The sequence below is a fragment of the Centroberyx gerrardi genome, chromosome 1, assembly GCF_048128805.1.
Source record: "Centroberyx gerrardi isolate f3 chromosome 1, fCenGer3.hap1.cur.20231027, whole genome shotgun sequence".
Taxonomy (NCBI): domain Eukaryota; kingdom Metazoa; phylum Chordata; class Actinopteri; order Beryciformes; family Berycidae; genus Centroberyx; species Centroberyx gerrardi.
The window spans coordinates 19,466,718-19,488,245 of NC_135997.1; the positions used below are offsets into that span (position 1 = coordinate 19,466,718).

Genomic DNA, 21,528 nt, shown 5'->3' on the forward strand with positions numbered 1-21,528 from the left:
ACATCGCTCCCTCTGAGGTGTGTCCCCTTCCTACTCTCAAACTAGTCCTGTGGCTGCCAGCGTGATACACGACCATGAACAACAGATGCTATTCTACCAGAGGAATGACTTTACCTGACTCCTCCAACTGTTACACATGTACAAGCGCCAGGGTACGCTCTTTTGATAATAGCTCGACCAAAACAGGTTGTTCCAGCAATTACAGTGCAGTTGTATTCTTTTGATAGCCAGTGTATATAGTGTTTTCATGTGTTCTTTACTCTTGTGTTAAGAAGAAATGTGTGTTTGTGTGGGTATATGTGCTCGTGTTCTTTACTCCTTTGTATTGCTGGTTTCTCTGCCCCTTCCATTAATATTATTGACCATTTGTGTTGACGGTCATCATATTAAGAGCGACATGGTTTTGACTTTGAACTTGAATGGGATCTGGGCAGTGAAGAGTAGACGACCTAACTAGCCAGCATGAAGCCCTGAGCAATACCGCCTGAAGCACTTCATTAAAATGATGCTAACATACAGTATATTTGTACAGAGTCTCCTCTGACCTGTCATATATCCATGTGTGCATGTGTGTGTGTGTGTGTGTGCATGTATATGTCATCTCAATTTAACAAGAATCACATATAGATGAAGCTAAATTTCATCCTGCGTGAGGTGAATAAGTTTACAATACACAATGTCAGAGTGGAGCTTTATAATCTCTTTCAGAGGGGAAGGGGTCAGATGGTTAGTGATCTTGTAAACATTTTAAATGCTGAGCAAATTAAATTTGGTGAAAAATATTGCAGTGGTTGTTGTGTTTTTTGTTTCTGGTAGGTGGAGTGGAGGGCTGTGACGTAAATATATTGGGCGTGTGTGTGCATTAATACTTACTCTTGCATGTTGCCGGGTCCTCAGACCCCTCCCAAGTCCCGTTGGCAAGGCAACGCAGTGTTCGATGCCCCGCCCCCAAATAGAACCCTGCTGAGCATTCCAACATCACAATCGAGCCAAACTCCCCCAGCCAACCAGAGAGCAGGCGGTAGGTCATGTGATCTGACAGCACACCCTCAATGCTCGGGCAGTGGACCGCTGGAAGATAAAATTAAATAAAGTAAAATAGAATGTTCCCTGGCCAACTCACAACTACATTTGGTTCCTATATCATTCCTACACTGATAAAAGCAAAAGAGGAATGACTATCTTCACTTTAAGAATGTGTCATTTGTATGGCAACCCAATCTCGTTTTATGAAAATAAGGACAGTTCCAAGTTCCTGTGTAATTCTTACTTGAATAAGAGTTCATCCCTAAACCCAGAATCAATCAACCTTTCTTTGGTCATTGAGACAGTATGCAACAGCTAAATGTGTATTCTGAGGCTGTAAAAGGTTTGTTTAAATTGGTAAATACCGAAGTAAAATGGACACTGTGGATTATGATTTTTTCTATGTATAAGTCACACTCTTATGGACAGGGGCTTTACTGCCTTGTAATTATAGTAATGGGCAAAAAACATGACTATGGTATGTAAACTTACGTAGACATCTGGGGGGCGTGGCAGCATTACTCCAGCTGCCCTCCTCCAAACACACCGCTGTCATGGCAACGCCAGGGTCCAGGTGGTAACCATGGTTACAGTGGTAGGTCACCTGGCTACCAACAGTATACTGGTAACCATGGAAGCTGCCGTTGCTTGGTGACTGAGGGATCCCGCAAGAGATAGCTGCCAATCAGAAAGAGAAAGGCGTTGAAGGGGAATTTCTCTCAAACCTCATGTCAACTTTTAGAATCATTACTTATCCAGGGAATGTTGACTGCCTTCTGCATACCCATACTGCCTTCCAAAGGCAAACAGCAGTAACTATTTTTTGTGTTTTTAAAAGATCAAATGTCGTGACTCAAGTTTAGATTTCCTTTTAACAAAAATTCGACCCATAGGTGCTACTAAACAATATATATCATCCACTTGTGTACCAAGAATACTTTTGTCAGGACAGGAGATAGTGACGATGAATATAATGGTTTTCTCAGTTTCACTCTTGTCTTGCTCTTACGCAGTTACTGCCCTTTAGCTTTGTAGGGCAGCGTACAATTATGCCCCTTCACTCCTGGGAGCTGCCCAGTACAACCACAATATTGCACTGTTGGCCACTGAGCAGCTCCACTGACACTGAAAACTTCCCATTGACACCAGTGTGTACAAACCAACAAGAGGAGGCTAAGAAGTGTTGTTTTTCAAACATGAAGGAAACAGAACAGGAGAGAGCAAGCTTGTGTGTGTGTGTGTGTATTTCTACCTTGACATAAAGGGGCAGGTATATCCCACTGGTAAAGGCCGTTGAGGTGGAGCCGGCAGGTGGCATTGCTAGAGCCTACCAGGCGGTAACCACGGTTACAATAGAACTGTAGTCTGCTACCTGGACGGAGTTTAGTTCGGTTGACCACGCCCCCATTCACCGGGGGATCGTTAATGCTGCAGTAGGCAGCTGGAGAGAGAGAGAGAGAGAGAGAGAGAGAAACAAATTGACAGAAGTGTTACTCTGCGTTCACCGTTCACAGCAAACTCCATCAAACTAGTATTCTAAAATTTCTTCATTTACTATGAGCTTCTAGTTGTCATGGGTTGGGGAGCCACAGATTATATTATATCTTATAGTTTTTTTTCAATTGATTTGACATATTTCTCCAAACTAAGGTTCATGCTCTCAAAATGGTTAACATAGCTATCAAAACAGGTTCGTATCAAAACAGTCCAATTCCACTGCAGCATGAAGTGCTGCTTTTTCTTCAGATAAGATCTTTATAGAAACCAAACACTGACATCAAAACTACACACATGTCTTCTACTGATTAGATCATATCTTCAGCTATATCCACACAGGAATACTAATGGTAAAATATGTATATCAGAAAGATCCACAATCCTTTTGTTTTTTTTTAGATGTCTACGTTAACTGTTTTGAGAACATGGACCTTAGTTTGCAGAAATGAGTCAATCACTTGAGAAAAAAACTATATTACAATAATCTGATAACAAGGTAAAGTAACTGTAATAGTAATGAGATATCTTTGAGAAAAACAGGATAAACTATTGGTTGGATTACCTGTGTGAAGCAAAAAGGCATAGATTTTATGATTACAGACACTAATCATGTTCAACCTTTCCATTCACACAAACAGCAACTGCTCCCCCAGACAGACTGGCAGACTTGAAATAGGGCTCATTCTGTCATTGCCACCTTTGCCATGATATTTTTCCTCTGAGGTAAGAGACTCAATTTGCTAATTATCTCTGATTTTTGCCTATTTATCCCCCGTGTGCTGGGAGGGATAGCTATTTTGTCATATTTTTAAACCATCCCTGACAGCTACAAACAAAAATGTCTTCCCCTGGGATGCTGAGGAGTTGGTTTATTTTGGCATCGGTTCAATTCAGTCAGGAACACTCTCATCATGAAGGTAAAACCATTATTGTACCAGTGGTTACACAGTTGTATTTGGCGGTACAGGTTCTGCTCCCTGTATGAATCCAAGCAGCATGCTAAAGATTCAGCGGGGAGCGAATCAAACCCCTCCAGGGTTTATAGAGCAGAACCCAGCAGACACATATCACTGAGATATGGAGAATACATAATTCAAGGGACAAGCCTACAGAAACTTACCATCACAAGTACATGATTAATAAGGAACCAGACCAGGAGGAGACTGGGTGGTGGCGGGAGAAAGCAGCACAACCAGTCAACCAGAGGCGTTGTTAGGATCTTGAAACATTGGGGGCTTAGCCCAGCCCAGAAATCTTTAGATTTTCACCTGATAATTGCACCATTTTCGAGTTATTTCAGAGTAAAATGAATATAAGATGTGAGACACTGTGCTCTACCAAAAGGTTCCAGTCAGGTGCGTAGGCTGGCTTTCACAACATGAAATCAAAATAAACAAAATGAGTGCAATCTGAGTTCTCATTTAACTTTGTTATTATTTTTATTTTCAGCAGCAGGAGTAAAACCCTAAGAAAAAATAAGCCTTGACGTTGATGAAGCTCCACCTCCTCTAGCCTCGCCTGCGCCTCGTTGCCTTCATCCTTTTTCTTTTGGAAAAAGCTTCTTATATCCATAGTCTTCAAGTCTTGCCTTAGTGAATTAGCTAGCTAGCTACCACCAGATGCCAACAATGACAAGCCCTGTAACCGGTGCGCTCTCTCTCTCTCTCTTTCTCTCTCTCACGCTCACACAAAATGCGCGCGTGCCAAGTAGTGTGAAGTAGATCTGCTGCTTGAATGACACACAGAGGACCCAAAACGTACTTGCGTGTTTGATCAACAATATCATATTATTTTCGAGGGCTTTAATGCATGATTGGAATGACAGATGAATAGATCCGGGGCTATTTTTTTATTATTCTTATTTTTGTAAAAAAAAAATATTTTTTTTTTATATCCGGGACTATTCATAAAACATTCGGGGCTGTAGCCTCGGACGCCCAGGCCTAACGACGCCGCTGCAGTCAACAACAGCATGGCAAGTAGGAACTGGATGAATGAAGAGCTGGCAGCTTAAATGGACCGCCTTGTTTGAAGTGCTGAATGTGATTGGTGTTTGTTTGGATCAGCTTATGTGGTGCACTTTAAATGCGAAAGCCACACATACTTGATCTGGAAAAGTAATAGCTTTGTTCTCACATATGTTGATACTCGGAATTGACATGGCCAATTGCCAGAGCTAATTTTCCAGAATGGACACACCAGTGCACATGACTCCTAAATGGAAGTGAAAGTTCCAGAAAACAAAGACTCAACACTAAACGGAAGGTGGGATTTTGACCGGTGGGATTAAATGGGTTAAACAGAGATAACATACAGATATATAGGGAGAGAGAGAGAGAGAGAGAGAGAGAGAGAGAGAGAGAGAGAGCAATTTGAAAGTGGAACATGAAGCCACTACTGAAGCAGCGAGGCTATCTTTGCCTTTGGAAAGGTCAGTGGATAAATGAACGTGTTACAATTAAGAATAGTGGCACCAAGGTTATTTCACTGCTGCGGCAAACATGGAGAATGTAAAGAATGATAAGGAAAAAAACGCAGCAGTGAGTGTTACAATCCAAGCTGTGAGCACTAGGCGACAGAAAGTCACACACACACACACACACGCACACACACACACACACACGCACACACACACACACACACACACACACACACACACAATGCAAAAAGCATTCATGTTCAATGAGCTGGCAAAGTAATATAACATATTCAGGTTACAAGCAATTAACAAATATACTCATTGGTTCATCCACACAGCAACAAGACAGAAACAGTATGCAGTATGCAGGTATCACTATATGACATAATATAGATATATACAATAAATAAATAATCTGCTATAAATAACCCTACAAACCAACAGACACCAAACATATTTTTACAGCAGAAACTGGATATAGAGAGCCAGCAGAAAGACCTTCTGACTCGCTTCTGTCACAAGCCCAAACAGGATCAACTTGAGTGCCATTGTAAGCAAGAGATTGTATTTTCTATGACTGGGGATGATGGTCACTTCACTGCATAAAACCCATGATTGAGGGCCAGTCGAAAAACCGCACAGTTCAAATTTAGCAAGGCCTATGGTTAGAACACAAAAACATGACAATGTTTCAGTGTCTCTGTGATGTTAAATGTCTGATAAGCTGGGGCCACCATTTGAGATTTTGTTCGCAATGCCACAAGCCCAGTCGAAATGACTGTCAAACACACCAAAGACTGATTGTATTATCAAGGTAGGCTGTCAGATAGACCTCCGTATTTCTGTGAGCTGTCTGTAAAGTGCGTGCGGTGCCAAATAACAGCCAAGGCCGAGCCAAATGGTGATACTCTCCAGTATTGATGACAGATAATACCATAGTGCTGGCAAGAAACTGCAAAGATATGAAACCAATTGTCAAATGAACAAATCAGACTTTCTAATTTCCTTTCTCTCTTCATATTAACCTGATAAACTAAAAAGAACATTTCCAGTTAGAAGTGTTCCAGGTACATGGAGCCTTGATGATGCATCAATTTATTTTCACAAGGGGAAAGGGGTTGGGGTTGGTTATTTGGACTAGTGACTAGTGATTAGTTTGGCCAATGTTAGTCCTCCTCCAAGATGCTTCAAAATAGCAGGGTGGATAAGAATCCCTGCTTGTGAAAGCTGAAATAACTCATACAGTTGGCACTGATATTGTGGGGAACTAGTCCCCTTGTTTGCCTCCAAAACCAACACCTATGTTATAGGTTTCTTCCCCGTCATGCAAATAGAGCATATTTAAATTTCATGCTGAATTTGAATTTAAAAGAGAGAAAGAGAAAGCAAGTGACAAGCAGCAGGCAGGCAGACACATGCATCGTATCTTGAAGCCCTTAGCAGTGCCGTTGTTAGGCCAATGTAGACAGACAGATACACAGATAAACAGAATAGCTGATACCTGCATATCAGATTTTGAATCCTCTCTTAATGGTAACATATTCAGTGGATGATTGTAGACTGACAAACAGGCAGACAGAAAGATAGAGAATAATAGACAGATGTATACCTGTATATCGTATCTTGAATCCTCTCTTGTTGGTTGCGTGGTCAGTGGACCATCGTAGATACAGCTGGTTTGTTTTAGATGTGAAGTTTAGTTGAGACGAGTGGTTACCGCTCAGAGCGACCAACAGGGGGCTCTGTCCTGAAGATCCTACAGAAACAAGCCAATAGGACGTCAGAACTGCTGCGTGTGTGTTTGTGTGTAAGTACTTATGTGTGTAAGTGTGTAGCTAGGATAAAATTAGACAAAGATTACTTGCTTCATATGTGTGACAAATATTACTAAAGAACTTTCAATATTCTTACAATCTTCCAGATAAACATTAACCTAGCAAGCGAGACCGTAGCGAGCCGTAGCTGGAAGGTGACGGTCTAGAAACGTGACATGGTGCTGAACATGCGAATATGAACAATGTGCTCCAATCGGAATTAATTTTATTGGTTACCAGATACCTTCACTTAACCGAGTGTAGGCAGCATCATTAAGTTGCTACGCACACAGAATTTACCTGATGTACAACAACAATGTAAATATTGATGCCCATCATTTGGAGCAAGCAGCAGACAGCTTGGCCTTGTTTTGAAAGCCAAACAGATTGCCTACTGAGGGTTACTTTTAAAAAGATTCTTTTAGATGTTGCACAGTCCCATTTATTTTCAAGTTCTGCCCACACAGTCTACATAAACTTTTATAAATTGAATCAGCTGCAACGTTTGCACCTGTTGACATTTTCTCTCTTGACAATGACAAGATGAACCAGAAAGAAAATGCTCCAATCACAACACCACCTGCCTCCTCTATAATGATGTAATATCAAAGAAAGTCCAAAGAGTCTGGTTAGGACCAGGCAAGATAAACACAGACAGACAGAACTAAGCAGGAAACACACATCAGCTGGATACATGCTCATTCCTGCTTGTGAATTCCTATACAGATCATATCTTTCAATTCGGTTGGTAGTAAAAAAACAAAAGATTTAAATGTCTCATTTGTATTCTTGTTGGCTTGTCATGATGTTTGTTATGACTTTTACATACTTGGCTGTCTCCACTGTTAACAGACCTAAAACGAGAAGAACTGATACCCTGTACCCTGCAAATACCCTCTCAAAATACTATTAGTCTTAACTTGTGTTAAGACTAACAGACTAACTTATGAAGGCTTTATTTCCAACATGCAGTATAGCCATTTTGAGTGGAAAATCATTACCTAAAGTCCATCATTCTGTCTAAATTACTGTCCAAATGATCGAGTCTGTAAAAGTGGTAAAACTGTTATATTATCAACCGAAGACATTAATTAGCTACTCCTTGAAATTTTGTGCAATCAATGATTTGAGAGAGTCACATTTTCACATTCAGCTCGTTGATATTTCATTTTAGAATGAGGTTCTTCGTGTCCATAAAAAAATGAAGAAAAACTAAAAAATAAGAAAAAGTACATTTCAAAACACATAATCAGCTCTGCATAGGTACAAATTTACCATTATACAATTGTATATAAGCACAGTGAATTGCAACTGAAGCATCAACAAGAAACTAGTGCAGAGGTGATCCTGTGTGCGGAGGAATTTACATGTTTTTATGGACTTGGAGCCTCTGGGGGACCATTTTCTATCGTGCTATACTTCATAGACCGTAACATTAAAAGTGTGTGTGCGTATGTATGTGTGTGTGTGTGGGAGAGAGAGAGGGAAAGAGAGAGAGAAATATATGTACCATCAAAAATCTCCAGTTCGTCAAATTGTTTCTCGCTGTGGAACATCTCAACATAGATATTGATTGTGTAACCTGGGAAACGAGAATAAAATTATTTATAGCCACATATAGCATAGCGACCAAAAAGTAGCAATATGCAATAAAACGTACACAAAGTGCATACAAAACACCTGCACACACACACACACACACACACACACACACACACACACAATCACATACGCACACATCCTTGCATCCTTACACACACATAATTCCTCCTCCTCACACACAACCTTACACATACACACAAAAGTGTAAAGACACACACACACACACACACACACACACACACACACACACACACCCTCACACACTGTACCTGGCAGCATACGTAGCAGCCAGGAGCATGTCTGGCTGTTGGGGTAGTTGCTAGGATACCCGGGGCTTAGTATCACCCCCGACGACGAGGACCGTTCCTCATTGGCTGGGCACTGGGCTGGAGGGGTAACAGACACAAGCCAATCAGATTGATCAAAACACAGAACATCTACCCGGTTTCTTTTGTACATTTGTAGCTTCCAGCAACATTCTTTCCCCTGTTCTTTTCACTTTCACTTCACTCCCCCATCCTTCCATCCATCCTCCTGTTCCTCCTTCCCTAGCTACATCACTAATCACTTTCCTCCCTCCAACCCAGCTGCAAAAACAACCCTCTGCCTGATGGAGTTTGAGTTTTAAACCACTTGCTTGCAGTGGCAGAACTTTTTCAGCTAGAAGGGTGGAGGTCATGATCGGACCCAAAGAGAATCTGTGGACTTCTGAAGCATTTGTCCCTTATTAGCCGAAGATGTTGTGCACACAGATTTTGCAGCAGTTAACATTCACCCGCTGAAGGCAACATTGCCCATCTTTGCCTTAGAAACTTGCTCATTTATCATGGCCTTGAGCACTAGCACACACTGGAGCCCTCTCTCAATCTTTCTGTCTGACGACTGCTTACGTAACAAGTTTTCACACAAAAGGAGCCAAGATCTAAGTTGTCTGGGGGAGCTCTTCGGCTGCGTGTCCTCTCCTAACAGCGCTGTCTTCTTTCTCTCCTGCTTTACAATGTAAAGGACACTCTGTTGTTCATTCCAGACGGTGGTGAGGGCTGAGCATATCTTTAAGGCTCGGCTTTAGCAGTGAAAGAAAACAAACATTTCAAGTTCATCAAAAGAGCACTTCAAACAGGTTTTCAATAGTCTCACAGAAATATCAGGAGCCACTAGTACTTCCCAAACCGCTGTTTTAGCACTGCTAGCTTAAATTGAGGTGCTCCTTTCATGGGTCCTATGCCTGCAACCATGATAAACAGCTGCAGTACTGATTGAACAGATTCAAAAACAACTCTTGACTCTTGAAGAAATGACAAAGAAGAATATTTCTATTACCAAAATAGTTTATCCAACTTTTTCAACTTCAGCACACTGCAGACTTGGACTGCTGGCCAGCAAAAATGCCGGTCTCAGTGATTTAATTTTGTATTCAGTCTAAAAAAAATCTAAATTTTCTTGCTGTAATTGCAAAAAAATCTGACAGTGAGGTAAGATGATTTTAAATACTCCACTGTAATTTGAATTGACACAGGTGAGGCAAATCCCTTCATTAGTTTATATGAAAATAAGGTTTTAATATAAGATTATATAGGAGGTAGAAGGTATATTTTGCTTAGGTGGAACATATTGAGCTTTTAAAGGGAAACTCCACCCTCAGATACTGTAATCTTACACTGTTATGTATCATCAATCTGTGATGTTCAGTGCATTCCAGCGGTTACTTTGTGATGAAGTGTTGTGATTTATTTTTTTGGTGTAGCCATGTTCCCTCAACCTGCCTCGTCTACTTATACTTCAGTTAGTGATTGTCTACATTTTCCAGAAAGCCTTTCAACAACCTCCAGAGAACTCACCTGAGTTTGTATTTAGCTGGATTTTTTACGTGTAGAAGAGCAATAACGATAGCAAGAACAGCATGAACAGCAAGAGAGCAAGAGTTTCTACTTGAGAAAAAGTAAGTCTCACACGTCTTAGTCACAATATCCATGTTAATTAGAGTAATAAATCAAACCTCAAAATGGACCCATAAATGCAATGTATGTCGCCAATAGCTGTTTTTTTTTTTTTATAGTGTTACAGTGTTTTAGGGAGGATTTTTTCTTTAACAAATGCACCTCCAAAGGAGTTCAGGGGCAGTCAACTCACAACATTGAATGCCTTTACATTTAAATTTTAAGTATTTAGTTGATGCTGACAGCTGCCCTAGGCACCTAGTGTCACCAGCATATTGGCATTCAAGCAAAATATCTTGCTGAAACATGACCCTGGACACAGATTAAATAATACTACCTGCATCTATTTGTGTTGGTAAATGTGGTCTAATTATGATCTTTAAAGGTCCCATATTCTACACTTTCCAGTGTTTTATTTTATGTCTTGAGGTCCATTCAAAGCTGTTTGTGTGGTGTCATGTACCAAAAACACTCTCAATCCATTTTTACACGTTCATTTTCCAGCATCTCTCTGAGCCTTACCAAGAACAGGCTGTTTCTGTTGCTGTGCCTTTAAGGCTTGTTAATATTAATTGATTCGCTAACCGTTTCAAGAGTGAAACCTGAGACCACAGCCTGGCAGCGTCAGGCAGGGAAAACTCTCCGGTAAATAGACAATGACAACCGCTCAACCACTCAACCGCTTTGAAAAAAACACTTTGTTAGTCTATAATTTCTTACAAAAATGACAATGAGCGAACCTTTGTGACGCCACAAAGTTACGGAAGTCCAAACTGCTCATTTAGAGGCTCGGTTTTCTAATATGGATTGTGTGGATTTAGTTGGCGACCGTGCGTTTTGATACTTTCACAATGTTTAGATAGCACATCCAACTCCTTTATAATCAAAGAGGCAAGGGAAATCCTGTTTTCCACGATATGGGACTTTTAAACTAAATTTCCAAAGCTAAAGCAAGTGATGGTGACCCATAAAAACACTTCCTGGAATTATGAGGATGGGACAACACACATCTACTCACTACACACAAAGTTTTAAACTTGAGTGAAGTCTGATTTACTGTTGCCTTACCTTGACAGGATGGGGGTGGGTTTTCAAAAAGCAAGTGGGAGTTGAGTTTACAGATAAGCTCCGCCTTTCCGACCAGCGTGTACCCAGGGAAACAGCGATACTTCACAACATCACCTAATAGACAGAAAGCAGTGACATCTCTATTAACGTCATCATCATCATCATCCATTTAATGAGCACTTCAGCACTGTTCCTTCATGACGTCTGTGCAAACAAAATTCCTGACTCAATTCCTCACTCAATCATAGCAATAGTTACATTTAATATGTTTATTTGTTAATTTGTAAGTAGACAGCTGCTCCAAAATGGTTAACATGCTGCTTCTGGGCTCAATCCCAGCTTTTCTCTCACTCCATTTTGAAAGACTTAGGAAGTTTGACAGGCTTGCCAGCTGAAAAGGGGTGGTGATTTACCACCTGTCAGTGAGATGTCACGCTTGCTTAAAACATTGCCTGGGAGGGATGCAGTCTGCGAGTTCTCACAGAGGTGCCTCTCCTTCAAAAGTTTTAAATTCTTCAACACTTTTTACACCTTGTCTCTCACGTAATACATGTTTGTATGTGTACTGCAAAATGCATAAGGTAATTGTTTTCCCCATACTAGACCACAAAGTTTAATGTGACAAACAAGCAAATCCCACCTGTCCTTGAGCTTGGTCAAAGATTGTATAATTGGCTGTGAGACTGACCAATAACAAAGCTAGTGCTGTCCCTAGGGAGCTCCCTTCTGGCAGCTGTTGAGAATGTAAAATTTACCAACCCTCAAATATTCTGAATGCTTGTGAGACTTGGAGGTATGATGAGCCAAAACTAGTTCTCCTAAATTGGTCCTTACTCTGTCACAGCGAATGGCTCCATACCTTTGATGTTGCAAACTGAATGCAGCCCTGGTGCTGCTTTGGTGTGGTTAGTGTGGCAACAATGTGTCATCATCTTGGTAAATCAATACACTACTGTTGTATAATCATGTACAAGATATCTGTCGTATTTTGTCAGTGTTCTGTAAAAATATTGCCCGTAAAAGCAATGATAATGTATTTGAAAAGGGTCAAAAATACGAGGGTGCAAATGGAAAAAAGAAAAAAATCAACCAACTTTTCTGAATTTGTGAAAAGCTGACTTTTTCAAGATGCAAGTTTTCTGATATACTTTGCCAGAAGCGACTAGGCTCTGCATACCACTGGCTGGGTAAACTGATTTTGCTGTGGCTTTATGAAATGCCTATTTTTCAATGTTATAGCTCCTGTTGATCTGAAAGGTCACCAAAGCTAAGAGTAAGATGCTTTGAGCAAATCACATAAAGCAGAGCCAGGGGGAAATGGAGAACTTGACAGCAGATTATTTCAGCCAAAATGGATGTGTCGTTTTCAACACGTGTAGCTCGGGACGACACACATTTGGTGTTACATTTCAACACAATATATTATGTAGGCATTGTGCTGCTATTAACACATCTTTAACACATGTAGTGCCAAGATGTAACTATTATAGATGAACAAATAAAACAAATTAAAAAGTTAGACGTATTGCAGATTGTTTGATGATGCACTTCTGTGCATTCAGCTTTTAAAGACTAGAGTTTTTCTAGGTATTCTGCAGAGTAGAGTTACAGATTCTTTTAAAAAAAAAATAGTATTTAGCAATATACATGACTAACCTAATATTCAGATTTAATTATATAGATTCCAATCCAAAACGTCAAGATATAGGCAATTTTTCTCACAGTCTGACTAATTAGGCATTCCTACTTTCTGGAATACCCCCAGGTGTCTTTGTGGCCTAAAATGAATAAAATGTACTTCATAGGTTTTAAACTGACTCACATTTGTAACGTCATGGCACCTTCTCTCTCATCTTTCTTGTCTCTCTCTACACCGTATACTATCTAATGTCTATTATGATGTGCTATATCATTGGGTCATATCATAAGTCAGGATTATTACCGATCTGGAAGTCTTCATCTTCATAGATCATCTCTGCGTTCTCCACAGCAGGGGGAGGAGGGCATTTCTTCAGACGGTAGGCTGGGGAGAGGGGAAAAAAATCTTAATAAGTCACATTAGAATCCAATTGTAAAATACACAGTAAAATGCAACACAATCCACAAAATGGATGTATTATCTTCACAAAGGAGGATGGGGCATTTTGCGAGACAGACAATTGTTACGAGGCACAAATCACATTGTTATTCTTTTCATCTTAGATAGTTCAATCAATGTGTGTGAATTTAAAACTAGAAACCGGAGAACAAAGACTCTGCATCACTGTCCATTCCTGAAACTGAACAAAGTGTTTATAAGCATCTCAAAAACAACAGGTGCAATGGCCAGGTTGGACTGAGCATCCATCCTGAGAATGGGACAGTGAGTGTGATGTGTGATCTTTATTATTTTAAAGTTGGGCAGTTCTTCAGGGGGCAGCTGTGCTTGTAGCTTGGCAATGTTATAGAGGATATTATTATGTTTGCAACCAGCACTTCTTAGTTCTAGAGATGGGGGCAGCAGCAAAAACCCCATAGTCCAACTTGAATAAACCCTATCTATGGCTGCGGGTGGCATGAGGATCTGCAACTGGCTGGTTGAAAATGTAGGAGAGAACAGTACGTACAGTCCTGGCACTATAACACAATAATCTAACAAAAAAATAAAAACAAGCTAAAACATTTGCAGAACAAATTGAAGAAAATATATAGCACATATGGTGCTGTTTCTGTCAGGGTGGCCTTGTGGGTAGAAAGGAACACTAAATGTGGTTTAGTTCCCCAGCAACAACAGTGCTCATCTCTGCATTTGAGCAAGGACATTAAACGTAAATTCACACTCAAAGAATTGAGTTGGTCCTCACTTGAATAAACAAACAACAAAACAGCATCATGGCTTTATCCATTTTAAATAGATAGCCATTTTTCTATTTTCTCTGCCTGCATACTGAGGAAAACATATCAGTTTTTCTACCACAGTGAAAAAAATGAGAGACAAATGTTTCCAAGTGTGTACGATCTCTCCTATTTTCTAGTAATGTTCCACTGGTTCCACAAACAAAAACATATTCTGACCTTAAGAAACTGATAGAGTCTGGTGGCTTTTCAATTAAACCCTCAACTTCTAAATGAATACAGAGACTTGGATAGTTTGAGTGTTTGCCCTCAGAATGAGGTCTTTGGGCTTTTAGAGAAAAATGCACAGTGATTTGTTGCAAAATGTTTCTTGGTGGGGTAGAAAACAGCTGAAAGCGCATCAGTTAGACCTATTCAGACCTGTATGGGTTCATTTATTCTCCTTAAGAATAGGAAGTTTGGAGTAATAGAGAAAAGAGTGGAAAAAAAACACACACACTAGTGTTTCTCCCAAATATTCTTCTCGACTGAGTGACCTTGCATTCAATAGACTTATTCAATGGCTGTGGACACACTAATACCCACTCAGAGGCCACACTAGGACTGGGTGTTGTAAAGCACTATCCATCAGTACTATAATGATTTGTGGTATTGGCATTAATTATAAGGCATCAAAAGGTACTGAAGGGTATCGAGAAGCTTCAAAATGGTCAATTCCTACATCAAGATCTAAAGTTTTCTTATTCTGTATGGAATTGTCTACTGAGGAAATCAATTGGGCGAGGTCTAATTCAACTTACAAAGGCAGATTCAACAAAGAAAGGTATTCACAAAAGTAGAACCAGCATTGAAATTGAAGTATTTGAATCGATGTCGGTATGGATGTTTTTTTTCAGGATAAGTAGCCCCATTGCACACTATTTGGAAAACATCTCCTGGAGAGATTTAATCCATGAAATCGACATTTAGATGTGAAAGGTCTTGTTTTAATGTCCCTGTTAAGACGGTGTTTCCCCCACCATTGTTATGGACACGCACACAGTGTTTAGAGAAATATGATTCAAAACCAACCACTGACAATGCGCTATAAAATTTCACGATTTGCATGGATGTCAGTGGGGGAGAAAATCCTATTTTTCTCAATTATTGAAAAAGCTGACTTTATAGATACAAGAGGTTTTTTTTTACAGGACATCGATTTTATGATTGTTATAATGGTAGAGGAAATACGGTTTGGAAAAACCCTCCTGAGCAATCTTTAATTCATGACATCGACATTTCGATCAGGAGGGCTTTTCTTTTCACATCTTCATGAGGCTTACGTTTCCCCATCCGTCGCTGAGAATCCCATGTTATAGTGTCTGTATGTGTGTAGTAGCGTTTCCCTGCTATGACTGTGAATCAGACTTCTCTAAAAAAGAAGTATATGGACGCCGTTCCATTGAGATCTCCCCAAAGCCCCGCAAATAGAACTGTAATTCAATGTCTGACACCGGAACATTTGCTGTGTGTGTGTGTTGTGTGTGTGTATGTCCACAGTGGAAATATGGTATTTATGGTATAAAGAACCCTCCAGTTGAGAAATAGAAGTGCGTCTGCCTGTGTCTGTGTGTGTGTGTGACTATCTATATAGGTGTCTGTGTGTATAAACAAAATATTTACACACTCACATATGAGTGTGTATATATACTATATACAGTATCTCTCATAAGAAACATGCATAAGAAACAAAAGAAGCGTGTGTGTGAGAGTGTGTGTCTGTACCATGGAAGTTGAGTATGAAGAACCCTCCGGTTGAGAAGTCAGAATGAAAGCGGATCAGGACTTTTGGGCTGGCACTGTAGGCTGATTCTAACGCTGTGTTGCCACTGAAGACTCCCAGTTGAGGACTGGACGCATCTGGGCCGTCCCTAGAGGGGAAGCGAGAGAGGAAGAGAGAGAGAGAGAGAGAGAGAGAAAGAGGGGTAGAAAAACAGGCTGATTTTAATGCCGTGAAGACTGCGAACATCTGAACCACTGCTAGAGACAGATGGACAGAGAGAAACAGAGAGGCAGATAGTAGTGGACAGACAGATATAGTTATATGATGTAGTGTTAATTGTTTTTCAGATTTCCTCATCAACACACTACCTCTACACTGCAAAATTATGACAAGTTCAAAAGTCTTTCTTGATCTTGTATCATACTGTATCTTGACAGTGATATGTGTTTTTCTGTGGTAGTGTTAAATTACCTCTTCTTATACAGCCTCGGAAAAGCACATATCACTGATGAGGTATGATATAAGAATTCAAAATGCTTTATTTAACTAGTATTTTCCATAGCTTTGATCTCTAGAAGGATGCAAGAATGTAGGGATAGATAATATCCCAGAAATATTATGTTTTTTCATATTTTTGAGAATAAAATGATATTTGACAGGAGCATTTCAGGAGAAATTAACACTTCATGAAAAGTACATGACTCTAGTTACACTTTGCGACTTCTATGAGGATGTGGTCTGGCTCATCAGATCACAGTGAAAGCAAAATTGGATTTGGGAAAGTGTAGACCTGCCCAGTTAATGCGTCAGGGATTGGGACCTCTATGAACTTTCAAGATGCATGTTATGAATTAACAATTTTGCTTTTACTAACTGGATTGAATCACAGAGAAGAAGAGAGACCAAAAACAGCCTTTGCTAATAGAGTTAAAAAGCTATTAAGTTTACAAGCTTGTTCATTTACAGGGTTTTAAAACCATTGTAGTTTTTGTGGGGTTTTTTTGTTTGTTTATTTTTTTTATTTCTAACCAGTTCAATGAACAAAGCCCTTGGATTAAAGGCTTAACTTTACTCATTAAATATTTAATGTTGTTGAACGGTTACATTTTTAAAAAGTTTCTAAATGGCCAATTTTAGGCGTTTTAATGAACAAGCCATTGGATTAAACAAGGGTTTTAAAATTTTTATTCATGAAGAGTGCCTGGGCTCTCTAGGCTCCTCAATAATTCAAGGTCTTCTGAAGGTGTTGGAGCTCATTTGATGAATCAAAATGTGCAATGTGGGTCATTTTAATCAAAACATGAATTTAGAACATTCTGAGTCTATTTTTGCTTCATGAAAAATATAGAAACCCATTGGCAATATTTCCTTCAGTCCAAAATCACATATGGCGATTTAATTAATCAAAACGTGTATTTTGGGGCCTGTGTGTGTAACATTATTTCTGAAAAATGTAGCAATCCATCAGCACTTCACTATTTGACATACAAAACTTGGACTTGGCTCATTGTCCTCAATGAAATCAGAATGTGCTATTATTGTGAAACCCATTTAATAGTCAGTAGCTTCAAGGCTAGAGATATGAACTCCAGAGCAAAAGGCTGCTGATTTGAATCTCAACACCAGCTGAAAAAATGTAGTCAGGCAAAGTGAATGAGATATTCCCCCAGGTATTCAAGTCTGTAAGTGTGAATGAGCCAGGGCAAGTATGCCTTCTGCCTTTGCTATGGAAATAAAGCTTGAAAAATACATTTGCTCACCAATTTATTAGGAATGAGCATTTTCAAGTTCTTTCATGGTTGCAATACCTGCATTTTTTTAGTTTAGGTTTTTGTTTGGTTTTTAAATTCTAATTCCTGGCCAAAACCTATGAAAACATTTGCTAAAATGACACAGCACACAATAAGTGAAGGTTTTCTTTTCAATACATTATGTCCATTTTGAATAAACACTGCCTATGATGAGGCTACATGAACCGTGACTGGATTATCAATTCAAACTCGATCAAATTACTTTACATGCAAACTGTTAGCATGCAAAGATAGTTGTTTATACTGTCACACAGCATAAAATCATCTAACTGGGATTGATTGTTTTTTTTGTTTTTTTTGCTGTTGATGTCTTAACTTTCCTTAGGTAATTTTATTTTCACAACAGTAATCATTTTGTAAGAGCAAAGGTCAGCTTTTTCAGTTGCAGCATGTCTCATTTTGGGATGAAACTCTTCACGTTAACCATTACAAGTTGTGTATTGAATGAAAATTATGCCCCAAATCAACCTCATATTAACCCAACAGCTCACACAGGGCATGTTGCGTCTCCTCCTCTCTCCTCTCCACTTGAATGCAAACTTCCAAACAGACGGGAACAGTCAGAGGCCTAATTCAGGACAAATGCAGCGGTCACAATCGCATGCTCTTATGAGTTCAATGAGGCAACGTCTGTTACCCTATGCTATTAAGATTTCATTGCTGATGCACATAATTAAAAACATTCTAACTGAAAATTCCATCCTAAAAAGTTTCAGAGAGCCTGTGTTCATAATTTGAATAAGGTGTAGCCCATTAATTCAGTGTAAGCCTATCCCACCTCCCAACTGCTCCCACCTCCCACCCAAAAAGCTCATTCCCAAGAGCCTGGATGAAACACATTCTGCTAATTAGTACATTCAGTCAAGGGCACTCAAAAGAAGGTAAGAGGAACAAAACTTGCTCAAAAACAATGCTGCCATACACCACAGAACTCTGTATTCGATAGGATTTAAGGAGTAAAGACGAGCAGTGAGTGCATGTCTGTCAAAAGGAAAGGTGGCTAAAGTCAGTGATGCGAGGACCTTTGATCTGACTGACAACAACTGGAAGGCAATTACGGATGTTCTACCTGTGCTGAAATCACTGAGGTGCACAACTACAGCTTTCTGTAGTGCAATAAAAGAAAAGTCTTTCATTGAAAATATTTGCAATGACAGTTACTAATGTGAATTTAATCTTGTGTTTATGATCTTGAAGTAATTAGTAATATATTTATTAGACAGAACATGAAATAAATCCAATCATCAAATCAAATCCAAAGATTAAATCAAAGTTTTATCTTTAATGACCATTCAGATATATGAAAACCAGACAACTCATACCCCTAAGTATCCCTGTCTTCATTCTGAGCCTCCAGTGACTCCCCAGTATGTTCATGAGCCTGAGATGTACAGCAGCTCGACTGAGCAGTGCAAGAGGTCCATTGTGAATGCACTAATCTCATATTACAGACATGTTGTGGTACCTATGCAATCTATAAGAAATTTCATATTTTTCTCCTCCAAAAATGTGTCAAAAACACATGTATCACCAGAATCAATTTGCAACTGCAAAATAACTTTGTACTGAGCCTGTTGACTCTCCACAGCTATATCCGTGGCCCTGGTAGCGGGTGAGATTGAAAAGGAGCAGTGGGCCATTGTAAATGTATTACTTTCCCACTGCCTGCATTTCAACTGCTCACTCCCTAGAGCTTGACTCTTGAGCCTGAAAATTCAAGCCTGACCTCACCCAAACACCAAACATTTCTTTCCTAACCCAAACCAAGCCCAAGCTGTGATGGCTTTTCATGAGTCCAACCCCAACTTGCGTCTAATATTTTTTTTCAAAAAATTTTACTTTTCAGTATTATTCTGAAAAGTAAAAAGGATGCAAACTCAAGCCATGAAGTGAGAAATTTATCTTGACCCAACCCAAACCTGTCAGATCCAGTCGAGTCCCGTTGGATTTGCGAATCAAGCTCCACCACTCCCTTCATTACATTTCCCACTCCCCACTGAATCTCATCATTACTGCCAGAGTTCCCCAGCTCTCTCCAAGTCTGCGAACGGCCATGGAAGCGAGCTAGATTGAATTGGTCAGTGGCCCCATTGTAAATGCATTACACTCACACTCCCTGTATTACAATCCTACCTCCACACTGAATCCCATTATTACTGCAGGAGAGTGTGTGTATGCGTGGCACAGAGTATGTATGTGTGTGTGTGTGTGTGTGTATTAGGAGTGTATGGTACTGTGATCTCTGTGTAGCTGGGCTCTATCAGCCATGCCATCTGCTGATGAGTATGTGTTTGTGTGTGTGTGTGTGTGTGTATGTGTGTGTGTCTCCCTGTATGATAGAAACATACATAATTGACACATAAGTTGATATACACCCTGTTATAGACAAGTGTGTGTGTGTGTGTTTGTGTGTGTGAGAGAGAGAGAGAGAGAGAGAGAATAAAAAAAGAGGTATAAAAGTTGATACAGCTCCACCATCTTTTAGTGTGCAGGGAAGAGAAAGTGTATAAGTACATCCCAGACTTACCAGGCGGTGATGCAATCAGTTCCAGGATAAAGGGTAACATTGAAAAGAATCTTATGCACCTGTGTGTGTATACGTGTGTGTGTGTGCATGTACGTGTGTGTGTGAGTGCACCCAGACTTACCAGACAGCGATGTAATCAGTGACAGGCTCTGTCTGCAATAAGGTAAAGTTGATATAGACTCCATGTCCATGGGGAACAGTGATGAGCCAGCTGCAATCCTGGGAGTTGGGGTATTCATTGGGGTACTGAGGTGAATAGATTGTCCCGTTGTCAGCCGTAACATTATAGCCACAAGGAGCTGTAGAGAGCAAAGAGGAATAAAATTATCAGTCTGTCTATCTATCTATCTATCTATCTATCTATCTATCTATCTATCTATCATTATGGTTTAGAAATGTAAATAGATCACTTTCGCCTGCCACATTAAAACTGCAAGCATCAGGAGAGAAGAGGCGCATGGAGGACAGAAGTGATGATGAGAGCATAACCCGATGACAGAACACCTGCAGAACGAGTCCAGCAGGGAAACGCAGCTCGCTGAAACCTTTGCACCAGCTGTTCTTTTGCTTTAACTGTAGAATATGTGGAATGTGTATTAGTAGTAGTAGTAATTGTAGTAGTAATAGTACTAATAGTAGTATTGCTTAGGCTGATGATACATAAATAATTCAGGTGACAAAGGTACGTTTCTTACTTATTCCACTTTCATTGTCTTCCACAGTTTTGGCTGCTTGTAATATTGGTGAAACATTTTCAGTTGAAGCTGACAGCAGGTCAATCGGCATAACAGCATTTGCTAAATGCCTAAAATATAACATGTAAATCGTCCATGCGTGGATGAGGCTGAGGGCTTGCTACATACACTCAACTCAACTTTAACTCTTCTCACACTATGAACCAAATTGTACAGTTCGTTTACAGCTTCATTTTCATGACCCTACAGACCATGAACCCACTCAAAACACATTCTAAAATTTCAAAAATACATTGATGTCAGAAACAAATATCTGAATTATTTTCTTCATTCCTGACTCTCTTCCAAGGAAAGTAGCTACTGGCTTCTCAAAGAGTCACTAGAAGTCGCTACTTTGCATATGAATACATTTGCTTCAGTTCCCGACTCCCCGCTCTCAGCAGAGGCTTCGCTGTGTGGGAAGTGCTGTGACCACCAGACCTCTTTGGATTAGACAAGCAAGTAGTGTAAATAGGCATCCAGCTGTACAGATTTG

General features: G+C 39.9%; 1 protein-coding gene across 1 annotated transcript in view; it reads right to left on the bottom strand.

Moving 5' to 3' along the window:
- The window catches only part of csmd1b (CUB and Sushi multiple domains 1b), a 326,361-nt gene that overhangs the window by 38,113 nt on the left and 266,720 nt on the right, over positions 1-21,528 (bottom strand). The window contains exons 44-53 of the mRNA XM_078284417.1: positions 20,420-20,597; positions 15,963-16,108; positions 13,306-13,386; positions 11,364-11,477; positions 8,628-8,744; positions 8,267-8,338; positions 6,552-6,698; positions 2,279-2,467; positions 1,519-1,704; positions 874-1,071 (exon numbers count right to left, since the gene is read on the bottom strand). Of these exons, the coding sequence (XP_078140543.1) occupies positions 874-1,071; positions 1,519-1,704; positions 2,279-2,467; positions 6,552-6,698; positions 8,267-8,338; positions 8,628-8,744; positions 11,364-11,477; positions 13,306-13,386; positions 15,963-16,108; positions 20,420-20,597 (1,428 nt within the window). The remainder of the gene's footprint in view (positions 1-873; positions 1,072-1,518; positions 1,705-2,278; positions 2,468-6,551; positions 6,699-8,266; positions 8,339-8,627; positions 8,745-11,363; positions 11,478-13,305; positions 13,387-15,962; positions 16,109-20,419; positions 20,598-21,528) is intronic.